Source organism: Pteropus medius, unplaced genomic scaffold, assembly GCF_902729225.1.
Source record: "Pteropus medius unplaced genomic scaffold, Ma_sr-lr_union100, whole genome shotgun sequence".
NCBI classification, from domain to species: domain Eukaryota; kingdom Metazoa; phylum Chordata; class Mammalia; order Chiroptera; family Pteropodidae; genus Pteropus; species Pteropus medius.
The window spans coordinates 24427411-24454435 of NW_024342471.1; the positions used below are offsets into that span (position 1 = coordinate 24427411).

At 48.1% G+C, this 27025-nt stretch overlaps 1 protein-coding gene across 3 annotated transcripts in view; it reads right to left on the bottom strand.

Annotated features, from left to right (window-relative positions):
• The window catches only part of LOC120603871 (serine/threonine-protein phosphatase 4 regulatory subunit 1-like), a 66800-nt gene that overhangs the window by 10345 nt on the left and 29430 nt on the right, over positions 1-27025 (bottom strand). For all 3 annotated transcript variants that reach the window (XM_039864691.1, XM_039864692.1, XM_039864693.1), the window contains 9 exons: positions 25500-25606; positions 24110-24252; positions 17978-18124; positions 9661-9768; positions 8803-8868; positions 6719-6877; positions 5975-6159; positions 4453-4913; positions 2324-2514 (listed from right to left, as the gene is read on the bottom strand). In XM_039864691.1, the coding sequence (XP_039720625.1) occupies positions 2324-2514; positions 4453-4913; positions 5975-6159; positions 6719-6877; positions 8803-8868; positions 9661-9768; positions 17978-18124; positions 24110-24252; positions 25500-25606 (1567 nt within the window). The remainder of the gene's footprint in view (positions 1-2323; positions 2515-4452; positions 4914-5974; positions 6160-6718; positions 6878-8802; positions 8869-9660; positions 9769-17977; positions 18125-24109; positions 24253-25499; positions 25607-27025) is intronic.

Genomic DNA, 27025 nt, shown 5'->3' on the forward strand with positions numbered 1-27025 from the left:
GCTGGGTTAACCAAGGCCCCTAAGCAGCAGTCACATGTTTAAGGAAGGCACAGACCACTGCAGAAGGCAGCATGTCCAGCATTCCCTGAGAACTAGAGACTGCAGCAACGCTGGACCCGCGGCAGAGGACGGGGAGGGGAGGGGGCAGGGGAGGAGGGGGAGGAGTCACTGAATTTGAGTGAAAAGATCTGGCTGATAAAGGAGTATGTAACTCGGTTCTCGATTCTCACGTGTGCGACACCCCCGACGTCTGCTGATAAACCCTTCAGCAGGTTGACACTTAAAATAAGTGAGACGTTCGGCAGGGCCACGCTGGCCTCTAGCCATTGATTACCGTTAACTGAGACGGACCTGACCTTCTCCATCAGCCAAACATGGGTCTCCTACTTGCACTTGAAATGTCACTCTGTCTACCAGCTTAATGGGTACTGACAAATCGGCTCAATATATGATCCAGGAAAGTCGATTAATACACCGATAGATGCTTCGTTGGCTCTGAGGCACGCTACCAGAACCTTCAATTCCCAAGGTTTCCACTGAAATTTACTGCTGATTTTAACAGAGAGCATGATAAAACAGAAACATTTCGGTATGATAACCTAAGACCTCAATTTCTCCAAGTTAATAAATTCACATATTCATAAATAATAAATCATTATTCTTTCCAGGAATTCATTTTGTTCCAAAATCTTCGTTGCAATTATTATCTACAGCACTTATTCCAGGAGCCACGCTAAGGTTTCAATGAAGCAGTACAAGTCCAGGCCACCCCCAAAGGCACTGTGGGGTCGTTCCCCAGAAAACCACCTGGCCACCAAAAGAGGCAAGTGAGAAAGAAGAGGCCCCCTCCCCACGCTGGGCATTTCGGGGCTATGTAGGCACATGAGGGGGGTCAACGTCAAGGACCCGAGGTGACCAGCCCCAGCCCCGCTCCTCCCGCGCGGTCTGTGCGGGAGGACACTCCTCGCCGTTTCAGAGTGTCTTTCTTCTTCCTCCTTTCGCAGCTGGGCGCCATCCCAACTGGGCCCGTTGGAACCTAAGAGCGAGCTGCAAATTCAAGAGCTCCGATGCCCCACGCCACCATCCAAGGCCCGAGCACACCTGCCTTTCGACACCGTCCACTCAGAAGGGCCAACTGGGAGAAGCGAGTCTGTTTTTTTTCCACTTCCCTGGATGAGAGAGAAGCCTGAACCCTGTCACATCTCCCGCCGAGATAAGCGTGGCCACGCCTTTCCACAAACACACGTGGTTTCAACAAGGGTGACAACGTGTGTGCCTTATCTAGTCTATTTTTTGAAACAACTCAGAAAAGAGGGCATCACCTCATGCCTCACTAATCACAGGTAACGTTAACAAACTCTGAAACGTTTCATATTCGGGCTTTTAAAATTTGTCTTTCGTCTTACCAGAGCAGCCTCGGGCTAAGGGAGGTGAGCCAGATGAAACACTACAATCAAATCAAACTGTGTGAATGGAGAAACGGTGGTTTTCCAGCCCTGAAGGCCATGCTTCTGAAGAGATCATCCATTCCGCTCAGGGGAAGAGAAGGTGCCAACACGCCTACGACAGGATCGCCGACCCCTTCCTAACTCAGCTCTCTGGCCTCAGCGCGGCCTGAGAAGGACCCCGGCTCAAAGCGGGTCAAGTGCAAGGTTAGTAGGAACTAAAAGGGCATCGCGCCTCCAACCGCAAGCGAGCTAGACAGAAAGCTCTGGAGAGACTCCAAGTGGCAAACAGGCCACGGGCTCCCTCCTCGCCCAGCACGGGGCGTCCCAGTCTCAAAGGGCTGGTTCCAGACTGCAGGGGGAGGGGGAGCTGTCAGCTGTCCCACACCTGTCCCTGGAGAAACGGCAGCCGGTACCATTCAGGAGCAGCGTGTGTGAACAGTGCACCTGTAGGACGCAGGCGGGAGGCAACGGTCCAGCTCCAAGGCCAATGCCAACTGCAAACTCTGAAGGAGCTGCCGGACGCCTCCATCCCCTGTCCTTCGAAGATGTGAAGGTCAGTGAGCAGCGAGACAGGTGAGACAGCTCCCCATCTGGTTAACTGCCCCCCCCACACACACACACACACAGACGCAGTCTCGTCATCTTTGGAGAGAGAGAAGGCCCCTTTGGTCTCCCACCCTTGTCTCTGTGGAGGAGAGTCAGGGTTATCAATCACCTGATTGATTGGTTGTCTAGTTATCCAAAACATGACCTTAAGAATAAAATTAAATCTGCCATTTATCATCTCTGCCAGGATATATTCATAAGAGAGAAGGCAGCTTTGTGAATTTTGTCACATCCTCGGTGGCTGAGGGAGAGGGAGGGCCAACACTTACTGTGCTTCGTGACACGCTGGCCGTGGAGCGCTCCCTATGTGGGGCGGAGGCGGGTGGGGCCGGCTGCCTGTCCCCAGCGCTGGGACCTGACCCGGACGCCTCATTCGGCCCTTCCGTCGCCTTGCGCTCAGGCTCGTCCACAGAGTCGAGCTGGGCGGCGCTCAGTGCAGCTGACAATACCTGGACTTGAGCTGCAGGGAGAGAAGTTTGGAGAGCCTTAACAACCTGAGTTGGTTTGGAGGGATTCACACAGAGGAGCCCTTACAGCAAGACGGTCTGGATGTGGTGCACTGCTCGAGCGTTCATCTCGCCATGTGTGTCCCCAGTCACCGTGCTCTGGGCTCCCAGAATGAGCTCCCAGGGAGGTGGTGATGTTTAGGCCGTTAACTGTGACTGTCCCAATGAAACACCAGCCACGCACAGAGCACCAACTCTGAACCTGAAACGCCTCGATGGGGAAAACCAGAGTTGGACTCCATCATCTTTCACAGAAGGACACGATGTTACTGAACGCCGAGGTCTGGGAGCTCAGCCGACTCAGTGACGGGGATCCTACTCCCCCGTTTACAAAGCAGGGTGGCTGCCACCTCCACACACACGCACGCGCGCACGCGCACACACACACACACACACGAGTAAAGGTCTCGCTCACCATACGTCCAGTCTACAGCATATGACAGCTTGAGACCCTAACAGGAAAGATGACATACTTCATCCCTTTCTGTAAAAACAGACAGATGCTCCCACGTCCCCAGCCTCTGAGCACACACACAATACTTCCTGCATTCTATTTCCTATTGGTTAAATTCAAGAGACCCCAAGGGATTAAACTGCGTAGAGCCTGTAGCTGGCTCCCCACAGTGCTCAACGCAAGATCCTCAGTACCGGCCACCAGGTCCCTCCCAACAGCCTGAGCAACATTTCCGGTTCCCCTAAAGTGTCATTTACTTCTGAATCTTTTGGAGTCACAGACCCATTGGAGCGCTGATAAAAGCTGTGAGTCCTTTCTTACAAAGAAATTAAGTATGCAGATCCACGCGAGATTTTATAAACAACTGAAAGAAGCTGAGACTCATCCCTCGACTTCTCTAGACGGTGGATTCCTAGCCATCCTTCAAAGCCCACACCAAATGTCACCTGCTCCACAAGGTCTCCTGCCAGACAGTCCTCTATCGCCAGGAATGACTGGCTTTCTGCCCTATGCTTCCACAGCACGTGTGTCCCCAAAGTCACCGCACCCACTCCTGTCCCAGCCCCTGCCACACACTGTGCCAGGTGGCTGTCCGCACAACGCCCCCCCAGACCACGAGGGCGTCACGTGTGGTCACTGCTGACCCGGCACCCAGTCTGGGCCCCAGCATGGAGATTAACACGGCTTTGGAAATGCGTTTTTCAAAAGCAGACCTTGGTCTGTCGCCATTTGAGGCGATAGGTAACACGTGCTCATTCCTTCAGCCAACACTGACTTAATTTCCTTTATAAATTCAAAGACAAAGAGCAACCACACGGCTAACTGGATTTTCACATTTCCCTTCCCAAAAGCTTCACCAGTTTTTGCCCGGCAACAGCAGCCAGTGTTGTATTTTTCCATTTTCCCCCAGCTCAAGGAAGAACGCGGACGCAGCACCGGTTAGAGAGGAGGCGTGATAATGGGGATGGATTGCAGGCCTGAGTGGGTGCGCTCGTCAGACAGTGGAAAATACCCCAAAGAAGAAGTTGTACTTTTCCTGCTGCGGAAAGACAAAAGCCTTCAAGTTTAGCTAAGGGCTGAGTTAATAGGCTCCAAAGGATCAGCGGCCCTAGCTGCTCACACCTGGAAAGGCCTCACAGTGCGACCAGCGGTGTAGCTGCGTCCGCGGAGCTAATGAAATTTCCACTGCTACAGATGAGCCCAAGAACTATGGGCATCTGGATTAGAACTGACTTCACATCTGCGCGGCTGCAAAACAAGGAGGTGGAACCCTGGCAGGGGCCCGAGGTTCTGGCCGCGGTGACCCTGAGGCGTCTGTCCTCACGCGTGTGCAGAGCAAGCAAAGGGAAGCACTCGCACGTACGTGGTGAGACAGGCCCAGGCCGCACGCACCCCGAAGCACCCCGTCTTCCCTTTCGTTACCATGGACGACACACACCTTGAACGTCGGGGTCACCCATCATGTGCTCCTGCAAACTGTCGAGGACCTTCTGAATCTCGCTCCTGGCCACACAGCCGCTGTGCACAGGCCCGGGTCTGCCGCCGCCCACGTCCTGCGGCCCGGCCTCCCCCAGAAGCAGCTCTAGGTCTCCGCTTATGTCAGGCAGAGGAGCTCGCCAGTAAAGGAAATCACTGAACGCATCCTCGGGACGCCCCAGGCAGGCCGGGGAACCGGACCCAGGGAGGCTGTGGAGGGGGAGGCTGTTGACATCGGGGCATTTCAAGAAGGCATTGGCCTCTGGGGAGAGCCTGGCCAACCCTGCTCCAGCCAAGACGGACTCTTCCAGCGGGTTTTCCCTGGGGCCATCACAGGAGTTCCTGACACGCAGGACGTCGCTGGCTTCCGTCGGCGGGCCGTCCATGGTCTCATGTGGCTCCATCGGCACCGGCTTTGTGGAACTAGGTTAAATCGAGGGACACAAACTTTTAACACCATGTAACAGACTGGAAGTAAAATGGGAAAACACGAGATCCACAACCCTGACAAGCCTGGTCCCCCTCCCTACCTGGCCACCCGACCCGCCGTGTCACCCAGTGCCAGAAGACGGTGACCTCACGGGAGTGTAAGAGGTCCATCAGCCCCCTCTGCCCCACTGGGAGCATCACGTGCAGTACAAACACCACGCGCAGGGCCAGCCAATCCCTCCACTACACTCCGCAGTGGACGAGCCCTGGCTTCTGCTGGCCCACCTCCAGGCGCCTCCAGAAGCCAGGTCTCTCCCCTTCCTGCTGTTCCTCCCGCCACTGGGGGAGGCGCTAGAGAAAGGGCCGGCTGGTTGGCAGCCACCTGGGAAGGCCCCATGGGGAAGACGCGGCACACGGCCAACATCTAGCAGGGACTCGGCGAGTCCTGGTGGACAAGGGTGGACAGAAGGATGACCTAGTCTCAAAAAGGACCGGTGCTGCCAGGGATGGGAACTGCCCACAGCCACACTCCCGTGTGACATGGATGACGCAGAGACGCTGCAGCTGCCTCGAAGGGCCCGGCTGGTATGTACCCATCATCTTCGGAGAAGATATTTCCAAAATCCAAGATGGAGCACTAGAATTTACTAGAAAAACAGTGTGGGGTCTACTGATGGTGGGTCAGGAATGGCACGGTTCTGTGCATGTGATATCCTATGGCACAAAAGCACTTCACACTTTCCCCATGCGCATTCTCCAAAGAACATCATTAATCAAAAAGTATGAGAAAATTTGCTGTATAGATTATTTGATCACTACTCTCAATGACTATTTTATCTAAATTTAGGAGACACAGTATCTTCATTATTCATAACCCAGCAGTCGTGTTTTAAAATCATCCCTGCCACTGCTTTCTGCTTCTTTACGTAATTACGGCCCTAACAGTCCACGCTGCCCGCACGGCAGCTGTGACTAACACAAGATAATCGTGAGGCCTTTAGGTGGACGCTGGAGGTGAGGCGGGGCTCCTGGTACTCCTCCTGGTCGGAGCTTACCAGGCCGTGGAGGCGCTCCCACAGCTGCCGGCACTGGGCGACCCGCAGGCGGAACCCGAGGCCGCGCCCTGTGCCGGGGGCCGGATGCTCAGCGAGCCGTCTTCTCGAATACAGAGGCCGGCCCTGGAGGGGTTGGCGAAGGTGGAAATGAAGGGGCCCAGGGACTGGAAGGCAGCCTGGCGCACCTGGAACCAGAGAGAACAGCGCGGTGACCGTGGCGTCCGCCAGCTCTGACCCCAAGCTGGACAGATGGCGGCTCACCAGACGACTCGCTGTCCGCCAAATTATGTCTAAGCAGGTTTACTGCTTTCTAAGGCATTCCCTAAATTCCAAATAAACTATTTTTCAACAGAAAATGAGAAAAAATTTAGCACTATCATGTAGTTTCTATTCTTCCAGAATATGAATTCCACATCAAATAATCCCAGACTTTATAAAGCTTCTGAGCAGAAGTTATTAATCATTATTGGTCTGTTTATGATGACCACAGAAAAAGTAACAATTCTCAGTTACAGCTTTCTCAATTCTCATTTCTATGATATTCGTTCACAACAAATGTTAAGGTGTGCGCCACTTTCTTAATAGGCACGAAAGCTTTTGAGCTTTTCGGTGCCCTAAGCCCCAGCAGATCTAACAGTGCCAATCAGTGATGGAAAACACAAAACGCAGTCACGAGTCCAGAGCCCGACGAGGCCGGGGAGCTCGTGGGGCCGGAGGCAACGCTGCTGAGCTGCCCACACTCACCCATCGACAGGGGTCGCTGATAAGTCTGATGAAGAGAGGGGACAGCTTGGTCCTGCGGCCCTCGGGGGACGTGTTGTAGGACACCGCCATGAAGCACTCCGCACAGGCTTTCCGCATCCCCCAAACGTTATCTGAGCAAAGCTCAAAAAACTTTGGGATCTGGCAGAGCAAACAGATTGTGCTCCTCAGTCATACTGAGGTAGGGCAGCATTACCCGAAAGATGCAGTTAAGGCAAGTCCGCAAATCAGTGACAGAGAAAAGGGAAATATGTATATACACTAGCCTAAAAGGAATCATTTGAAAGAGACAGAAATTATGACAGGTAGAATAAAGCAACGTTTCCTTTAGCTCTTAATTCTAATAAATGACTTGGTTAAATTTAACGAGATAATAGAGGGAGAAAAAAAATCCCCAAAAGGCAGAGTGACTGATGTTCATTACTGTGATTATAGAGAAATACTGTGAATGACTTTGAAATTTAGTGGCTATCCCAATGCTCTCACTCATCCGAGGGCATTTTAGAGAGAGAAGGTAAACTGTTAAAAACTGACAGTAATGCAGATAATTCCTGCCCACAAAAATGCAGACATCAGCACCCTGGACATGACCAGGTCTGAGCCATTCGTCAGATCACTTCAGGATTCCTTGGTATGACCATAAACGTGACCCCGGAGTTCTCTGTCACACCAGCTGTCGTATCTTACTGGTCCCCTCATGAATAAATGGTTAAATAAAGCTGCCGACGCATTTTCATTTTATATCCGCATGAAAGCGATGAGCATGTCCTCTTTTAAACTCTATCCTTTAAAAATAAGGCTTTGCTTTTGATATCCTAACATAAAATAATCGGTCAAAATGCTCCACACATGGGGACACGTGATCATAGAAATGTCCACCTACAGGAAGGTTAGCATGCTCACCACAGCTGTTCCTCATTCTGATGCATTAAGTGGAAGATGACATTCACTGCATAGTCAAAGTGACAGTCCGCTAAAAATTATTTTGGGGTTAGAACTATGTTGACACGGCTTACGCGTTAAATAAAATAAAATGAGCTTCTGAACTTAAATTTAAAAATCAATTTAAAGATTATACTTTGAGGCTACGTTCCAACCACTTCAGTGGAACATCCTATCAAAGAAAAGGAGTGAACAGGGCGGAGCAGAGTCCTCCAGGTGCCAGGTACTGGGCAGGCCCTGGGGAAGAAAGGCGAAGGTGATGGGGTGAAGACCCTACAGCCGCCAAACCAGAACGAGGTGTGGTAAGGGGCACACAAGTAATCTGGACAAACCGTCACGGGAACTGAGCGAGCACTGAATCTTCTCTGACACAGTCGGGGGTGAGCGAGACAAGGGAAAGAACCTGACAGAGGCCCACACATGGTCAAGCTGGGACTGACGGGTGAGCGAGCAGGGTCCTGCTGGTGGGACCACGCCTGGAGGGAGGCAGTCATGAGCAGAGGCGTGAAGATGAGCAGAGAGTCACCCTGCTGGCTAGTGAAGTGTGCCCTGCCCTGACAGGCCTCAGGGGGGTTAGTAAAAGTACAGACCCCAGGGCCCTACCCGCTTCTGCCCTCCCTGTGGTTCAGATGCAGGGCCAGGGCCAGGGCAGTGCCAAGAGCTGAGGGAGGTGACGGGAGGTGAGGCAGGAAGGCTACTTCTGAAGGGACCTGAAAGGTCAATAAGGGCTTGGGCGTTACCCTGGAAACCAAGAACCAACCCCGCGGGTTTTGAAGTCCAGGAGTGCGGACGTAGAGCAGTGTTCTAGAAAGGGCAGTCGGGGAGGGACAGAGAAGAGACTAGGGGGAAGTGACCAGTGTGTATGGGGTGGGTGACAGCAGAAGTCCCCCAGGGTTGCTGCCCTAGGGGGACTGGGCTTGCTTTCCCTCCCTTTCACAGGCCAGCTGCCTCATGCTTATGAAAAACGTCAGCTTCAGAAGTCAAGATACTTGAAATTGATGAATGCAAAACTGTTACAACGTAACAGACTCACACACACACACACACACACACACCTTTACACCTGACTGTAAAAGTGCCCTAACAAGTGCCTCGGCGATTACAGCTGGCAAAACTTCACATACCAAGAATTTCTCAGTGGCTTCTTGTCCAACGGCGTGACAAATATCACCAAAATTTGTAGCACATACCTTAAAAAGGCAAAAGACATACCCGTTATTCTCCGCTTTCTGTCTTGACAAATGTGGAAACTAACAAGCAGGAACCCCGAGAACATTTACCCCTCCCGTCGGGCAGCTAACGAGCACGTGCCAAGCCCGTCCCCACACGGCACAGCCCGGGTGCCTCTGTGCACTGGAAGCAAAGACAACAGGGCCCCAAACCCTGGGCCTTTCTGGCTCCTAACTGATCTCAATACATAATGCCTTTGGTAGGCGACAGAGCAAGAGACCCTTAACGCTCTGGGCAGGGTGAATGAGACCCGTCTTCTTGCAGATGCCTCATAAGGAGAGACCTGTGGGAAGACGGCCAGGTAGCAGCAAGGTGGAAGATGAGGCTGTTTGGGAGGGGCGGCAATGAGCCTTCAAGAGGAAGAATTTCCCAACCAAGTGACAAGTGACTAAAAGGGAGGGGGGCGGGTTGGAGCTGGAAGGTACAGCAAAGATCAGAGAGAGGGTTCTGGAGCAAATAGCCCCAGATGACAAATGGGCAACAGCATCCAAGCACCGCCAGCAGGGTCCCCAAGCCCTCCCGGCCAGCGAGCCTCCGGCTGCCCTCCCACGACCTCACCTCCAGATCGCCAGGCACTCCCCAATTTCAGTAAAAACGGGCAACCCCGTTCAGATGTTTTCCTTACACAGTCACACCGGCCACATTTTTCTCCCAGACTGTGTCTACTGTGGCAGTCCAGACACTTTATAGGAATCAATTTTGAATTCTTTAACTTTTTGAATTTTTCGAGTTTGAAAACTACATGTCCCCACCTTCCGAACTTGAAAGAGCTTCCCATCGCCACACAGCTCGCAGAACCGAGGGAGCAGCAGGCGTTCGACTGTGCTCTTGCTCAGCAGCGAAGCCAGTCTGCAGATTACCTACAAACAACAGGAAAACCAGAGTCACTTGAAATATCATAGCGTATGTGTCACACATATCACTGACTAGATTCCAAAAGCTAATATTCAAAATATTGCCAAAATACTCAGGAAGTTAAAATAGAGAGCAGCTTTTTTGGAGTTTTATCAATAGAAGGCCAAATATTTCTCATGTTTTACTCAAAGATTTTGTCTGAAGCTCAAGGGTTCCCATTTGCCGGGTACCCACTGTGTACCCAACACGTAAGTGAACAATTTAAGTGCATTCATTCATTTTCCCCTCCCCAAACCCCATGACAGTGGGTATTATTTATCCTGATTTTTCCAGATGACGACACTAACACTCACAGAGGTTAAGTAATGTGGCCAAAACCAAATAGTGGCGAGGTGGGGCCTACAGTAATAGCTGGACAAAGTATAAAAATGACTTGCAGGCACTGGAGAGTGAGCAAAAGCTGGTGGACATTAAAGGAGGGCAGACCCTTGAGAGAAGGGAACCACACTGGAGAAAATGTACAATGTTGCTGCTTTTGCCCAGGGGCGCACCCCGTTCTGCACGGCTACACAAGGTACCTGGACATCAAGCAAAGGGTACAGTATTACTGGTTTAAGAAGTCAGAGAACAAGACTGAACAGCTGGCAACTGAGGGTAGAAATCCTGGGAAGGAAGGAATGCGGGAGCTAAAGAAGGGAGAGCCCCCAAATCTGTAATTAAATCCTATTCTCATCCTTGGCTGATCTCAGAACTGTACATGCACAGGGGAGATGGTGATGTTCACAGAGAAAAGCAATAGCTTGAAGGTGGAAGGAACCGACTACTGCCAGGGAAACAGAATCTGAACTGTCTGCTAGAACAAGATCAATATTCTTCAGAGGACAACAGAATCCAGAGTTTCTACAACATTTCACCAAGAAGATACAACAGATAATTAAAAATTCATAGACACGAGAAGAAATTAGAAGAAAATGTGACCTATATTCAAGATAAATATCAGCTAGTAGAAACAAACCCAAGGAAGAGACAGAGGTTAGAATTAGCAGACTTCAAAAAAACTTAAAAGAGCTATCGTAAATATGTGCAAGGATTAAAAGGAAAATATGGCCATAATGAATGAACTGATAGGAAATCTCATCAAAGAAATGGAAACTATAAAAAAGAATCAAGATTTCTGGTAAGAATGCAATAGCTTGTTCAGACTTACCCTTCTTGCAGATAACAATTATGGAATCTTGAAAAAACATAATGAACAGCCACTGGAGAGCACCCAAAAGGCAGAAAATGGGAGGAGAAGCTACCCTTAAAAGATGAACTGCAATGGGATAGATTTGCAAGTAAGATCCGAAATCTGTGTATGCAATTTGCTGAGATCGTTGGCTAACTGCTGAATTGTACATAGGGAGCTCTCGGAGGACCCAGCAGAAAAGCAGCAGCCAGAAACTAAACAAAATGAACAGAGTCTGGCTGCTGCTCACCACAACCACAAAGGAGGGCAGTTGGGAGTTAGAGATCAGACAAGGTAACTGCCTGCTGCATAAAAAATCACTTTACAGAAATAAAGCAATCCAGAGTCTCTGTAGTATACCATTTATAATGTCTGGTGTTCAATTAAAAATACCCGTGTGTTGACGGCAAACTCATAATTTTTTTAAAAAGCAGTCAATGGAAATCAACATCAACATGATCCAAATGTCACGACCACCAAATAAGGACTTTAAAGAAGCTATTATAAATATATCCAAAGATTAAAAGGAAAATACATTAATAAGAATCTCTATATCACAGAGAATTAGAAACTATAAAAAGGGTCAAAATGGAAATTGTAGAGCTGGAAAGCACACTAACTGAAATAAAATATTTAACAGATGGGCCTAACAGCAGATTGGAGAAGACAAAGAGTCACTGACTGAACTTAAAGATCAATAAAAATGATCAAATCTAAATATCAGAGGAAAAAAGTGACTTAAAAAAAAAAACCCAGAACCTCGAAGACCTGTGGGACATTATCAAGCATCCAATTTGTGTAATCTAAGCCCCAGACTGAAAGGAGACAGAGAAAATGGCGAAGGAAAAAAGTACTTGACAGAACAATAGTCAGAAACTTCCCAAATTAGGTGAAGGGTATCGACACACAAATCCACAGAGTTCAATGAACACAAAGCAGGATCAGCCTTCGCCCTGCAAAGATAAAAGCAAAAAATCTCAAGAGCAGCCAGAGAAAAAGGCATACTTCATATACAGGAGTACAGTATGAATGACAGCTGACTTCTCCAGAAGACCATGGATGGCATCTTTAAAGTGCCTCGGGAAAAAACAAAAACAAACCTGTCAAACCACAATTCTATATCCAGTAAAACTATTCTTCAAAAATGAAGGCAAAATAAAGACATTTCCAGATAAAAATGAAGAGACTTCATCATCAGCCAACCAAACTAAAATGAATACTACAGAAAGTTCTTTAGGCTGAAGGGAAATTGATACCAGATGGAAACTCAAGTCCAGAAAAAGAAGAAAGAGCACCAAAAATGGTAAAAAGGTGGAATAAAGGCTATATTTTTTTCTCTTTTCGTAATTTCTTCAAAAGATAAAATTATTTAAATCAAAAATTATGATGCCACACTATCAGGTTCATAATGTACTGTATATGTCATAATTGTATGAAAACAACGGCACGAAGGAGGGCAGGGAGTGAGTGGGGCTGCATCACAAGGTGTGATACTTTTTGCGAATCCTCAGTAGAGGAATTACAACGCAGCACTACGAAAATGCTCCATTAGCCCAAAAGGAGGCAGGCGAGAATTCACAGAGGAACAAAACCCCATGAGTTATATGAAAAACAAATAACAAAACTGTAGAAACAGATTCAAATAATATAATCAATAATTACATAGACTGGATATAAAAGCGAGACCCAACTATATGCCAACGAAAGCAGTAAAACATGTAAGGCTGAAAGCAGAAGAGTATAAACGAATAGGCTGTGACAAACGGTGAGCGTGGGAATGTTGGGGTGGTGACAGGAACATCACAAGCGACTACGAGATACAAGTTACTATCAGAGATTTTTAAAAAGTCATTTCCTAAGAAAGGGGTAAATACATTACAAAGATATAAACATTAAATGTGTAGCTTTAAATGCTTAAAATGGAAAAGAAAGTAGGCTTAAAAATACCGTTTCCTCCTTAAGCTAGAAAAATACAAGAAAATTGAACTCAAGTAATTAGAAGGAAATAAATAGTAGAAATCAATTGAAAAGAAAATAAGCAATAAAAAAATGACAAAGCCAAAAACTGGGATTCAAAATATTAATAAAATTGATAAATCTCTAGGCAAGACTAATTAAGAAAGGGAAAAAAAATTGAGAGAAAACACAAATTACCAGTATCACAAATGAAAAGAGTGACACCACAGAGCTTACAGGCATCGGAGCTAAGGGGAAACATCGTAAACAACTTTATCCCAATAAACTTAACAGCTTAGATGAAATTAATAAGTTCCCTAAAATATAAAACTTGCCCAATGACACAGATGAACTAAAACAAATCTCGACAGCCCCATATATGAATTGAATCTGTTATCAAAAGCCATCTCACAAAGAAAACTCTAGGACCAGAGGTGTCAGCAGTGAATTCTAACAAATATTTAAGAGAAAAATAACATCAATCTTAAATAAAATCTTTCAGAAAATAGAAGAACAAGGAATACTTCCCAACTCAATTTTTGAGGCCACAATAACCCTGATTCTAAAACCTGACAAAAACATAATAGGAAAAGAAAATTGCTTACAATAGTCCTCTTGAATATAGATGTGAAAATCCTCAACAAAATATTAGCACATAATGGAGAAGGAACACTCTTCACAGCAGAATGTCAACCAGAACCATCGAAGGACGAAAGTCTGAGGAAAGCATCTTTACTCAGTTTCCGTGTGAGTCCCTTTATTACTTCCAAAGCGGAAAGCAGTGTGTTGGAGACACTTGGACACCATCTCCATCTACGAAGTCACCAGAGTTAGCATCACCTATGTCAGGGCAAACTGAACTCTTGGGCCTCCTGATGTGACACATGAGAACGCAATGTCACTTCCATGATATCCTGCCAGAAATGCAGGGCCTGAATCCAATCAGGAGGGAACAACACGCAAACCCAAACTGGGAGACATTCTACCAAAAAATTGGCCTGTACGCTTCCGACATGTCAACACAAGGAAATTCACGGACTTGGGATCTGATCCAGATTGAAGGAGACCAAAGAAACATACGATTTAGTGCAATGTGTGATCCTGGACTGGATTCTGGACAAACGACAACATCTGAACATGAACTGTGAACGAGATAGTAGCATTTTATCGATGTTAACTTTCCTGATTTTGATCAATGTAGGATGTTTTTAAGAGAATTTCCTTGTTTTTAAGAAAAATGCACTGAAGTATTTAGGAGTAAAGGGGCACAATGTCTCCAATTTACTCTCAAATGGCTCAGAAAAATATATATCCATACAAATATGTGTATGTGTGTGTGCACAAGTGTGTAAAGAGAATATGACGAAACAAACGGACTAAATCTAAACAATGAAGGGATATACAGTTCACTCCTGCAAGTTTTCTATAAGTCTGAATTAAAACAAAATGAAAAATTAACCCCACAAAAATTTTAAGAACTTTCCCACTCCCCCAAGAAAAAGAAAGAGAAGGAAAGAAGGGAGGAAGGAAGGGGGCGTAGGGAGGACTAAGGGAGGAGGAAGGGGCGGAGGGAGGAAGAAGGAGGGAGGAAGGGGCGGAGGGAGGGAAGAAGGGAAGGAGGACTTCCTGTGTCTGAAGTCTGCTCTCCTTACTGCACAGCGCTGCCCTTTCATAGCAGAAAAGGGTCCTGGGTTAGCAGTCCGCCCGCCATCCATCCCACATGGAGTCTGCACGCAGCGGACGACAGGGGGAAAGATGACTGCGGGGGGGCAGGGGAAACTACGCCCACGATGCAGATGAGGAGAAGGCTTGTGTCACGCAAACTCGGAGGATGCTAGGCAGAAATGCACAGAGTGACGGCCACAATAAATGAGGACCCCAGGCTTCTGTATCCAGGGTAACAGGCACCTAAAGAGTGCCCAGCATCTCCAACCACCCCTCCCCATCCGCCACGCCCACATGACCTTATTACTACCTATAAAAAACAAATCCAGATCGTTATAAGTCAGCACATCAAGTGACAAGAAGTGACATTCCTGAGGCCCTAGAAACCACTTTCATGGAGTGACGATCTTCACCTAGTTGCTTGGAGCCAACTATTCTTTACAGCACGTAACCACATTCTTTTTAAATAAATACACAAATAAAAATGAGTTTAAAAATAGGAATGATGACAATATATGAGGAAGGCTTAATGCGAAAACGTGTCGGGAGAGAAAAATAGGCTTCTGACAATTAGTGACAATCTCAGAACGCTAGCGGCCTTCCTGCAAGCAAGAGGAGACGTAATTGGTCTCCGGTGGCCTGTTCGTGCTGTCTGCGTGTAATTACAGGACGCGGAGCCTCCAGTTCTTACCAATCCACGTTCGACAGTGAACACTTACTTAGCGCTCTCCGGGCCTAGCGCGGTGCTGGGTGCGGATGGTGGAAAGACACGTGGGCTGAAGCAGCTCACCATTTTGAAGGTGAAATAAACCAACAAATGAAGTTTGCGACGCAGATGCTCAATGACGGGAGGCAGATACGAAGCAAGCGTCCTGGATGCATGACGGGGGAATCGCTAACACCGCCTGGCAAATGTAGAGACGTCACAAAACCAAACATGCATGGACGCGAGAAACCAGGATGCAGGAAACCGACGTGGAATTTGTTCTGCATAACTCAACTTAAAAATGCCCAGGACGGGTCTGGTTGGCTCTCTCTGCTCTTCCTGATCACGTATGCACAGGGTCGCTGGCCTCAGAACCAAAGGACCAACTTCCAATGAGAACGCAAGGTCTCATGGACAGAGGCACAGCTCACCTGCATGTTCCCCCAGGGCGAGAAGTAATTCCTTCAACACGACGCTGTTCGGAGTGTGTGTTTGTGTACGTGAGGAAGCGGTGTCGGAGCCACCCGATTCGCTTCTCCTCTCCTGTCCCGCCTCCTCACAAGTCCACGTCAGTGCCCACCGTGTCTGGGGTGCCAGTCCCAGACCAGCTAAATGAGAACCCGCCCTCCTCGGGGGCTCCGTGAATCACACGTGGACTTCTCTTCCTCGAAGAATGAAATCTGCTCTCCACCCGATGTCCAGAGATCGGACACGCTTTGTTTTCAACAGTGTCGCTTCCTAGCTAAAAAGAAAACAGTGCCCAGTGTGCTCCATGAAACTGGGTGACCGAGGGGTGAGTCCCTTCCAAGACCCCTGGAGCCTCGGGGTTCCAGGGGAGGAAGACGGAACAGTTTCTGAATCTGACCAAAGCAGGCGCGGGGCAGGCAAGGCGCCCCACATCTGCCCCCAACGGCTCCACGGGAAGAGAAGTGGGGCTCCTCCATAAAGACCCTGAGCTCCAGATGTGCCTTGGCCTGGGGAGGGTTCAGACCGCTTTTGTTCTCTGTGGCCACATGTGAAAGCTTATACGCTCAAATAATGATATCAGCTACTCACTTTGAATAAAAAATACAATTTATGTGAACTAATTTATTCTGCAAATGATTTGTGGAGATAGCTTTTTGAAGGCTTGTTATATTTTCCAAATATTTTCACCACACACACACAAGAACGATATTGATGGCAAGAATGGAGTGGTTGGAAACAAAATAAAAATCATGCAGAAATGCCTTTAGCATTACTTTTCATGGAGTTATCAATCTTTGGGGAGAAGGTATTTGGTTGTCAGTTGTAACCCTGGAAACTCGCCTAACTAACTTTCAAACAAAAAAGATCTAGTTGGCGAAGTTTGCTGCTCAACTGCCAAATACTCCAACTAAATGATATTATCCAGGTTCATTTTGCAAAATAAATTTAATTTCTTATAGAGAAACTTAAAATTTATAGAGGAACCCTAGAGAATTTGAATTTTAATAATCAATTATTCTTCAGTCTGATTCATCTTATAAACACATGGGATATGCGAAACATTAAATCAGTGTAAAAAGCCAGACCTCCAGCTCATATGAGGAAAACTTTTACATAAGTGAAGAATAACTGCCACATGTTCTGATGCTGTCACAGTTTTCGCTACATGGTGTGTGACATTTCTGCACTTTGAAAAAAATTCCTTTCTCCAACATCATTCTTCCAACCAAGAAAACGACTATCATCTACACCTTACTGTACTCATAATTGAGGCTTATGATTTTTTATATCCTTAGGTACCATTTTTCCTAAAATGCTGGCATAATCCTGGAGCTGTTTACTTCTAAAACACAAAGGAAAGGGCCATGCTGTGCAGCGCCACCTACATGCCTCAGCGGGGACCAGAGAGAGTGGCAGCGCAGAAAACCAGCCGGCCCTGGGTGACCTTCCCCTGGGCTATGAAGGAGAAGGCACGGGGACAAGCTGGGGAGTCTTGACCTAGGGGTGATCCGTGAACGCCAGCGCCGGCTCCTCAACAGCTGGTTTGAGGACAGGGGCTCCGGGAGCAAGCAGAAAGTCCCTGCTCACACGAGCGCTTCCCAGGGGGCGCTGTCTTACAAACCCGAGGGTACCGCAAACTTAACTATTAAAAGCAGAAAATATTTAGGATTTAGACTATTCCTCGTAACTGTACATCTTTAGCATTTCCCAAACCGCTGTAAACATTTCGGCCACATCTGCATTCTTCAGAGCGCCTCTCTCTTAGCTGCTGACATTCACACTTCAGGCTCCTCCTAATCTTTAGAACAGATACACGTGAAAGTCTATCAGGCGTTAATCGTCCTAGCCCCACTTAAAATCACCTCCCATACCACACTCAGCTCCTGACAAGGTCCATGGTCCACACGGGTTCAAGGGCACACCTACAAATCTCAGCATCTTGCAGCTGCCTCAACTCTGCCCAGATCACTGCCTTTCCAAGCTTTGCTTTCTTAAAATAATTGGTGAGATAAAGATAATCACTTTCAAACATGCTCGGATCGGAACTTTGAACTGTGCCTGAGGCCGAATCACCGGCTGCCTTGCTCTTGAGAACAACGCTACCAACACCGACCACAGGCGACCGGTCGAGTCGCGCGCATGCCCAGTTGCGGGGCAGTCGGCGGCGGTGGGGCCGCCCGCGCAGACTTACACTCACGGCTTCCGCTTTGCAGTCGTCGTCACTGTCTGGGGCAGACAGCGCCAGCAGGATGGGACACACTTTGTTTTCAATATCGTGCTGGAAGATTAGATCCTGTTCCAGAAGAATCAAGAGCACTTCCTGACTTGATTTTCTAACCTAGAAGAGGAAAAGGGCAAAAGGTGAAACACAGAACAGGCCAACTGCTCTCAGGATCAAGACTAAGCTCCCCAGCACGGAGCGCCTGGCCACGCCCCCTCCCCCCATGGCGCCAACACCCCCTCCACCCGGAGCGCCACGGAATCTGCCCCAATCCCCACCCAGTCAGGCCCTTCTGCACCCCAACAATGCCCTGGGCTGTTCTCTCACAACTCATGTCCCAGATCTCTGCGCGTGTGTGTGCACAGACACACACACAGACACACACACACACAGGCACACGCGCGCGTACACACACATGCGTACACACACGCACACATGCACCTTTTTCGGTAGGAATACACATTGCCGCCTGTCTTTCCCACTATAGAGTGAACCTGGAGGGTGGGTGCCATGTCTGACTCGTCCTCTGTCCACCAGGGCACCCTGAGGACCTGACCCATGTAGATGACACAAAGTACATTTCCCCTCTTAAGGCAAAGGGACCAGAAAACCTGGCGTCATCCTCCCACGGCTTTGTAAAGCCCCGGCACACCATGCCTGGGGCATGGACTGTGTCTCCTGCAGCAGGAGGCCACCGGCCAGGGGCCCAGAGAGGAGCCCTCTGGCGGGACACAGAGGGCGGGCCCCCGAAGGGCGGACAGGAGGAAGGCGGAGGACTGTTCTCCGCAGCGTGCATGGGACGAGCGAGCACAGGAACGCAGGGGTCCAGGAACACCCGAGAGGGAGCCTTTTGGGGGACGTGAGCGCACAGGAAATTCCAGTGGTACATGGAACAGCAACTCGTCACGGTGACGGGAAGGCAGGGAAAAGCGACGGGGCCAGCAGTGTGGGAAGTCACAGACGAGCGGTGAGCGGGTCACGAAGGAGCCGCTGTGAGACGGAAGCCGCCGCCACAACCCAACGTTAAAGTTTCTGAGCGGGAGACGGGATGGAACTGCCCTAGGAAGATCGTCCTGGCAGTGCATTCTGAGGAAACTGGAGGCGGTGACAGACTGAGGGCAGAGAGGTCCGCACGTGGCTACTGCGACAACCCTGGGGGGCTGGCCAGAGAAAAGGCAACATCACCAGGCATGAGTGACAGGACTGGGTGTCCACCTAGAGGCAGCGAAAGCCACCAATACTGAGGTGCCAAACGGTTACGGTGTGTCTGGCACATGCTGGAACAGGGAACATGAGAGGAGCACAGAGCAGAAGAGGCAGACCTGCTGGCCACCTCATTATGTGACATGACGCAAGCCTAAGCGATGGCTCTGGACACCAGAGGGCAGCTGGGAGGATGCTCCAGGCGCTGGCGGGGGGCGGGGGGAGCCCCGAGCAGCCCTGCAGCCAGATGTCAAAGCAGTTAGAAGCCTGTTGAGGGTGAAGGAGGCCCCCCAAAGTTATGTCCACATCAAACCCTTGAAATCATTGAATGTGACCTTTGCAAACAGGGTCTTTGCAGATGTGATTAAGTGCAGGATCTTGAGGTCATCCGGGATTAGCAGGGTGGGCCCCAAAGGCAATCACGCGTGTCCTTGTAAGAGACAGGCAGGAGAAGAGGGACAGAAGAGGGCAGAAAGCGGTGAAGGTGGAGGCACAGAGCAGAGAGATGCAGCCCCAGGCCAAGGAGGCTGGCAGCCGCCAGAAGCTCCAATCCTGGAGCGAGCTGGGTCACACAGTGAGCGCTCCGGAAATGGCAGCTGGTAGCGGCAAAGTGATGATACTGAGATCATGCCCAATTTGGTGAATTTCTTATCTCTCGTGAGTCACTGCACGTTCAAAGGCCATGAAAAGTACCTGACGATGGACAGAGCGCCAGTCTGGCCTGAGACACAGATGCTGATGGGACCTGGCACCCACTCTCACGTGCAAAAACATCTGCATCCTTGCGGAAGTAAGGGTCCTTACACAAAAGGGACTTCGGGCACCCCCAGTGGCCCAAAGGCCAGTAGGTATCTGGAAGCGCCAGCGTCTGTGACAGGGGGCATTTGGAGGGAACAAGATCAGCATCAGCAAAACAAAAGGGACTGGGCAGATGCCTGTGGCATCGATGGCAGCGTAAGGACAAGCAGCCCGCGCGGAGCCTGGGCTGCGACATATGACTTCACCGTATTTCTGTGTTTAAAGACGACAGGGATGGAGAAGAGGGGGTGCACCCGAGGGGCTGTGGGTTTACGATGGAAACGGAGACACGCGTGGGTCTAACTGGAGGCGGGAGGTCACAGAAGGGAGGTTTCCACGGTTCCAGGCTGTGGCTCTGGGACCGATAAAGAAGACAGCGGTTCTGCTCACCGAGACAGGGCCTCTATCTGCTCCGTGAAGTCAAGGGCAAGGTCACCTGTTTGGCCCCAGGCAGGGCAAGGTGGAGAGGCCTGAGGAAAGTGACAAAGGTCTAAGAGCTGCCCAGGACTGTGAAAGCAGTGAATGAGGGATGAGACGGGGGACCGCCAGGCAGTGCCGGAGTCCAGCTGCGACTGGAATCCCTAAGTTTGTAATGGTACCCATCAATGCCCGGCGGGATGCCCCCGCCAAGCTGGGCGACCAGGAGTGGAGGCAGCGGTGGGTGGGCAGAGCCAGGGGGCGGAAGTACAGTCAAAAGGACGAGAAATGGAGGGTGACGACGCGTGGGAGGAGAGAGGGAGCAGCTGAGGAAGAACAGGAAGGCGGGAGGACCGTGGCAGTCGGGGCCAGAGCCCTCCAGGGCAGGAAGGCTCAGGGCGCAGGGACAGCGGAGTCCACCTGTGGGACTCCAGAAGACAGGCAGTTCCCGAGACCGCAGCGGGGAAGAGTGACTGCAGGTGTGGGGCAGGGGCGGCCGTCACGGTGCAGAAGTGGCTGGGCTGGCAGCAGGAGGGCCTGTGCCGGGCCACAGCCACCGCTCCAGCAAATAGGCTGGGTGTCAGGCACTGTGCTGGGGCATGGGGTCCAGGCCACGCTCCCTGCAGCCACGCTCTGGAATCGAATACATGGTAATGCCATATGACAAAGGTTAAGGAAGTGTCAAATCCCCTGACCCGATGTAATCTCATTTTCAAGACTGTATCCAAAGGAAAAAACGAAGCCCGCAGAAGAATGACACGGCACCCTCCACGACGCTCTCTCTCCGCGTCGAACAAGCTGGAAGAGGTCCGCGCACTCAGCAAAGTTAAAACAACGGAGATCGAGATGCGCGGTGTCGACACGTGGGGAGCTTTCCGGGTGGAACCCTCCTCACCCCAGCACGGAGCACCGCACGTGCTCCTGTGAGCGCGCAGACCCGTCGCAATCAACGAACGAACGGAAGAAACCGCCTCACATTAGGACCGTTCCCACGTGGGGCAAAGTGTAAGCACCTAGAGAAGAAAGTGCAGAAAGTGTTAAGAGAATGGAAATGGGATGATTTTTTCCCATTTGAAAACGATATTTAATCCTGTCGCACCGTTTAACAGTCAAAAGGGAGCATTTGCTCTTCTAGAAATGCTTAGATCAAGGAAGAAATACATGCCAAAAATGCAGAATTTCTTGAAAATAACGACGATGAAAACTTGGCATAGCTTAAAAAATTACAAATACATTTAGCCTTTGTAGAAATCCACCCCCCAAATAACTGACACAGAAATAATGCAAGGCTATTTGCTGCAACAATTTTAAACTGGCAAAAAAGTAGAGATAACTCAAATGTCTAATGATAAGCTATGCCACATGTGCCCTGTGAGCACACTGCCAGAAAAAAGGAACGGGGACGTTTTCCCTAGCTGGCTAAGGACCGATGATCTCCAGGATCACCTAGACAGCAGGAGAAGCAAGGGACAGAACACCAGGAAGAGCAGCCACCTTGCACGTGAGAAAGGAACCACAGGGTGCAGAACACAAGGACACATGCACGCTTGATCAGAGTTTTGTGTGTTTTTTTTTAAAGAAAAGAAAAAACAAAACCTAATAAAAATGGTTTATTAGGGTAGCCCTCAAAACCTATAGGGGAGGGAGAGACAGGTGAGGGGGATAGGGATGCAAGTCCGATTTCTCTGAATGTACTTTGTTTTGCAGTTCGCCTATGGAATCACGTAAAAACATTTTAAATAATTATACATCTAAATTAAATCAAAAAGTAAAAGCTAAAGTAATTCCTAAAAATAAAAAATAAATGAAAACAAATGAGCTTAATCGCGTATCAATGTGTCAGCTTAACCACAAAGAGAAGGGTTAATGCAAGTGACTTGAAAACGCAGAAACGTCAGCATGACTATGCATCTCCGGGGGAGAGGGCCCAAAACAAACCAAACTGTGAAGAACGCTTAGACTATACTCAGTAATCCTACCGTGTTGTTAGTAATTTTTATTTTTATTTTGGATGCACACACGCTCGCACACGTGCGTGTTAATGCCATAAGAAGCGAGGTTTGTACTGTGTAAATATATAGATACACAAACTAAATAAGTAAAAGCCCTACAGCCCTAAATTTGAGTTGGAAATATCAATACGCACTCATGAGGAATTTTTACTTTTTTAAGAAAATAAATTGCTCTGTCACTAGAAGAATGACTAATCTCGTAGCGATGAACACGCCCAGTACCCACACTCTGGTTTCCTATCACCGTCTCCCCTTTGAAGGAACCAGGGCTCCTTGGAGCGATGGCCAGTTCCGGGCAGAGAAGAGCTATCGAAGTCCACGTGGTCACAGCACAGAGACTCAGGAGCCGACCTGAGGGCTCACACTGCTCAAAGCCAAGACAATTCGATCATCAAAAATAATGACTACGATGGATGAAAACCCTTAATATGTTAAACTTCACAAGTTCATACTAATTTTCGAAATAAATAAATTCTGAAAACCTAATTGGTCACCTCTGTAGATTGTGAGGACACCAATTAATTATTCTAGAAACTGGTGAATAAAGGTGGCAGGGAGCATTTATCCTGTCGTCCCTAGATAAACAGGTTTCAGGGTTACCAACAGCTGAGAGGGAAGCTCTTCACAGAATCGCAGCTATTGAAGTAGGAAGGAACAATGGAATTAATGCATCACAATTTTGGAGCCTCTAACGAAATCCTGAATCTAGGCAAAGATCACCAATGGTTGCTACTATCTTGATGGAGAACTTCATAAAGAACAGACAAAGTTGACAAAACCTGAACCTGGTAACCATGCTGCTCTTTGCTTGCTGATCTGATGCAGCAGAAAAACACAGAAGTCCAGCACCTAGAACATATACTCACTATGCTATACAAAAAATCTGAGTCTAATAGAGCCTCTAAATTAACCGCCAGTTTGTAGGAAATACCGAAAACAGAGAGCATCTCAAACAACACTACAGGGATGCAATTGGCCAGATCCCAAATGTGGGAAATCCGACAGCACTGATAGCTAGTTTTCTCAACAAATAAAAGCAGGGGGCAAAGGGAGGGAGAACTTTATAAATTAAGAGATAATAATTTAAAAATTAAATCCTTACAAATGCAATGTGTGGACCTCGTATGTAATCTGATTTGAACAGACTATCTGGAAAAAAACAGATTTATGAAAAAACTGGGCAAATTTGAACAACGACTAGATATTAGATGACATTAAGGAACTACTGATAATTTTTACACTTGTGATAATGGTACTGTCATTATGTTTTTTAAAGTGTCTGTATTTCTTAAGAGTGCAATACTGAAGCATTCACAGTTGAAATGATACAGTATCTGGGAAATGCCTTTATCTGGGTTGAATTTATCTCAGTAAGAAAAATGAAAAAAAGATTGGTCAAATGAGAGTTGAAGCTGAGTGAAGAGTATATAGACGTCACTTTAATATTCTCTCTACTGCTGTCTGTGTCTGAAAATTTCCATAATAAAAAGTTTTAAAAAAATCGTCTCATGATAATTAGAATGAGTATCTTCCTACATGAGGAACTGGGCACGAATAGACCTGGTGATCTTGAGGCACTTAAATCTAAAAAGCTTATTCTGAATTATGAATACCGGTTACATAAGACTAAAGAAGATTTGCTACAGAAACCTTAAGGTTAGCACTTTCACACCTGATCGTTTGGATCTGTGAGGTACCTCACCACAACTGGGATGAGATATTCGGAGAGCACCAGTGGAAAATTTGATCTATTTTCTTGTAAAAAAATGGCAATAGGAGGAATCTGTTCCATCAGCTCAGTCCGCACTGTGGGCTCTGCAGCAATAAAAAGCAAAAAAAAAAAAAAAAGAATTATATAAGAATAAGCCAGGCATCTGATATAGGATATACTAATAGTTTCTAGCTTTTCTTACTAAAATACTTCATCGAAAAAATTAGACAAATGCAGTTTAAAAATCATTTCCCATTTAGAGTATTTATGCTACAGACAGGCTTAAAAAGCTAATAAGCCCTACGGCAATATGAAAACATAAAATGAAGAGAGAATGATGACTCTATTATAACAAGCCACATATAAACCAAGGACGGAGCAAGAAGTCCGCACACTGGGCCCGCGTCCAAAAGCCATTACGACTAATGGCATATGTGCCAGACCTATGGGCTGTGCTTATTTAAATTCCAGCCAGTACACATTGTGAGTAATTCTTTCATAAATGCACTCCCCCACAATGCACGCGTCCCAAGTATTTCTAAGGCGAAGCATTAAACAAGAGTGGCTCTAGTGCCAATACACCGCATTAAATCTAACGCAAATACGAAATTGCTTCGGCACTGTACACAGTGACTCATTTATAAAGAGAAATCTATTTAAGGACTCGAAACATCGCTTGGGCCTTTTTAAAAGCATCGTGTCATAGTCTTATGAATACTTTAAACTAATGCAGGAGCAATATGGAAGGCTTATTTTTCCATTTTCAGTTAAAATGATCAAAATCTAAAGCAAGCCTAAGATTTCGGAAACTTTCTGAAGCTGTTTGCCCATTATTATGAATATAAGGGGCTCAGGGCGTCTGCACTGGCAACCCCACCGCTGGCTCATCTGACTCCGCCTGACCATGGGGCAGGGCTGGGGGAGGTGGCTTAGTGTCTCAGTCCCGCAAACAGGACGGCAGGACAGCAAAGGTGGACAGGGGGAAAGAGAAAGAAAAATCGAGATTAGTCCACGGAGATCAAAGGGAAGCTACCGACTGGGACTGTGCGAACCCCAAGGACTTCTGATTTGGTGTTTCTTAGCAACCAGTGGTCTGGCAGAACTCATAAAATACAAAAGGCCTAACTGCCAGGGCAATGAGCGCTCGCAGGCAGTAGTCGTTTTAATTTTCTAAAAAGAAGGATAATTTGATGCCAAGCAAGGCACCCATTCTTCATGACAAAATCCATTCGTGGTTGGACACTGCTTAACACTTATCGATGGATAAAGTTTTTGTCTTAGCTCATTGCGCACAGACGACTTCTTGGAGACGCACGAGCGAGAAGTAACAGCACACAGTCCTGGCACGCACCTGCGTCCTCGGACAGCCGGATCGCCATCGCCATGACCGTTAAGAAGTCGCCTTCGTCGTTACTGAAGTCCCGGAAGATATCGAGCAGCCCTCTGGCGATGACCTGACTGGAGAGACAGGAGACGACACACAGTTACGGAGCAGCACTGACCACGGGGACGCGGGCCACGGGCAGGTGACGTACCCAGGGAACAAGGGGAAGTCAGCGGCCCCCATCCAGAGGGAGGTGAGCGTGTCCAGGAACAGCCAACGCGGGTCAACATCCTACAGGGACAGGGCTGCCTCCCCCAGTCCAGAGGTCGCTGGAGGTCAAAACCATCTACTAGGATAAGGGAAAATCTTTTCTCCTTCTCTGACTGATTCTCAGGCCTACACAGACTTCGGCGAGAGGTCCTACGACAGTGGGAGGGAATTAAATGACAAATAAACGCAGAAGGAAAAGGCCCAAAGAGGTATCGATGGCCATCTCAATCTCGATGGCCTCTGCCCACTAGGTGCCAGCAGCAGGCCCTGGCTGCCCCCCACCCCATGATGGGACAACAAAAAATGTCTCCAGACACTGCCAGATGTCCACTGGAGACCAAACGTCCCCTGGTTGAGAAACACCACAGTAGAGGACTTGGGCACAAGCTATAAATATGGAACGATCTGTACCGTATCTGCAGCTGTTCTGTAAATCTAACACCATTTCAAAATAAAGCTTAAAGACAGAACAAAACACAAAGATTTTCTTAAAAAGCCATAGTGAGGTAACACTAAACCCAGAAAGGAAAAAAATTACATAAGAGTACCTAGTGCTGGCAAAAATATAAAGCGACAGGAATGTCTGTGCCAAACAGCCAAGGTGATGTAGAAAACAATTTAACAATTTCTCAAAAAGTTAAATGTACACTTATCATTCAACCCAACAATTCCCTCTTGGGTATTTACCCAAATGACATAAAAAAGCATGTTTAGACAGACTTGTACGCAAATGTTCATATCAGCATTATTGGTAATAGTCACAAAATGGAAAAAGCCCAATGTGCGTTCACTGGGGAGTCGGTGTACGTGTAAAATACAGGCCATCTATACAAGGGAATACGACTCAGCAACAAAATGTGGAACAACAGCCACAGATTTCCAACGCGTAAGTAAAAGTGCCCAGACAGAAGAAGACCATACACCATACGATTTCATTTATATGAATTCCAAAAAAGGCAAAATGTTAGCATCGAAAGACCTATCAGTGGTTTGCCTGCCCCCACAGCAGTGAGGGAGGGGAGGGCTGACTACAAAGGGGCAAACGAGGGGGTGATGGAAATGCTCAGACTTGAGGACGGTGACAGCCGCGTGACTTACACACTCACCCAGACGCAGGTCCCTGGACGCTTTAAAGGGGGTGAATTTTACTGCATGAAAAATATGCCTCGATAAAGCTGTTTTAGTTTTTCTGGTTTTTTTTTCAATTACAGTTGACATCCAATATTACTTTATATTAGTTTCAGGTGTACAGCATAGATACATGCACCCCTATGTTCACTGCA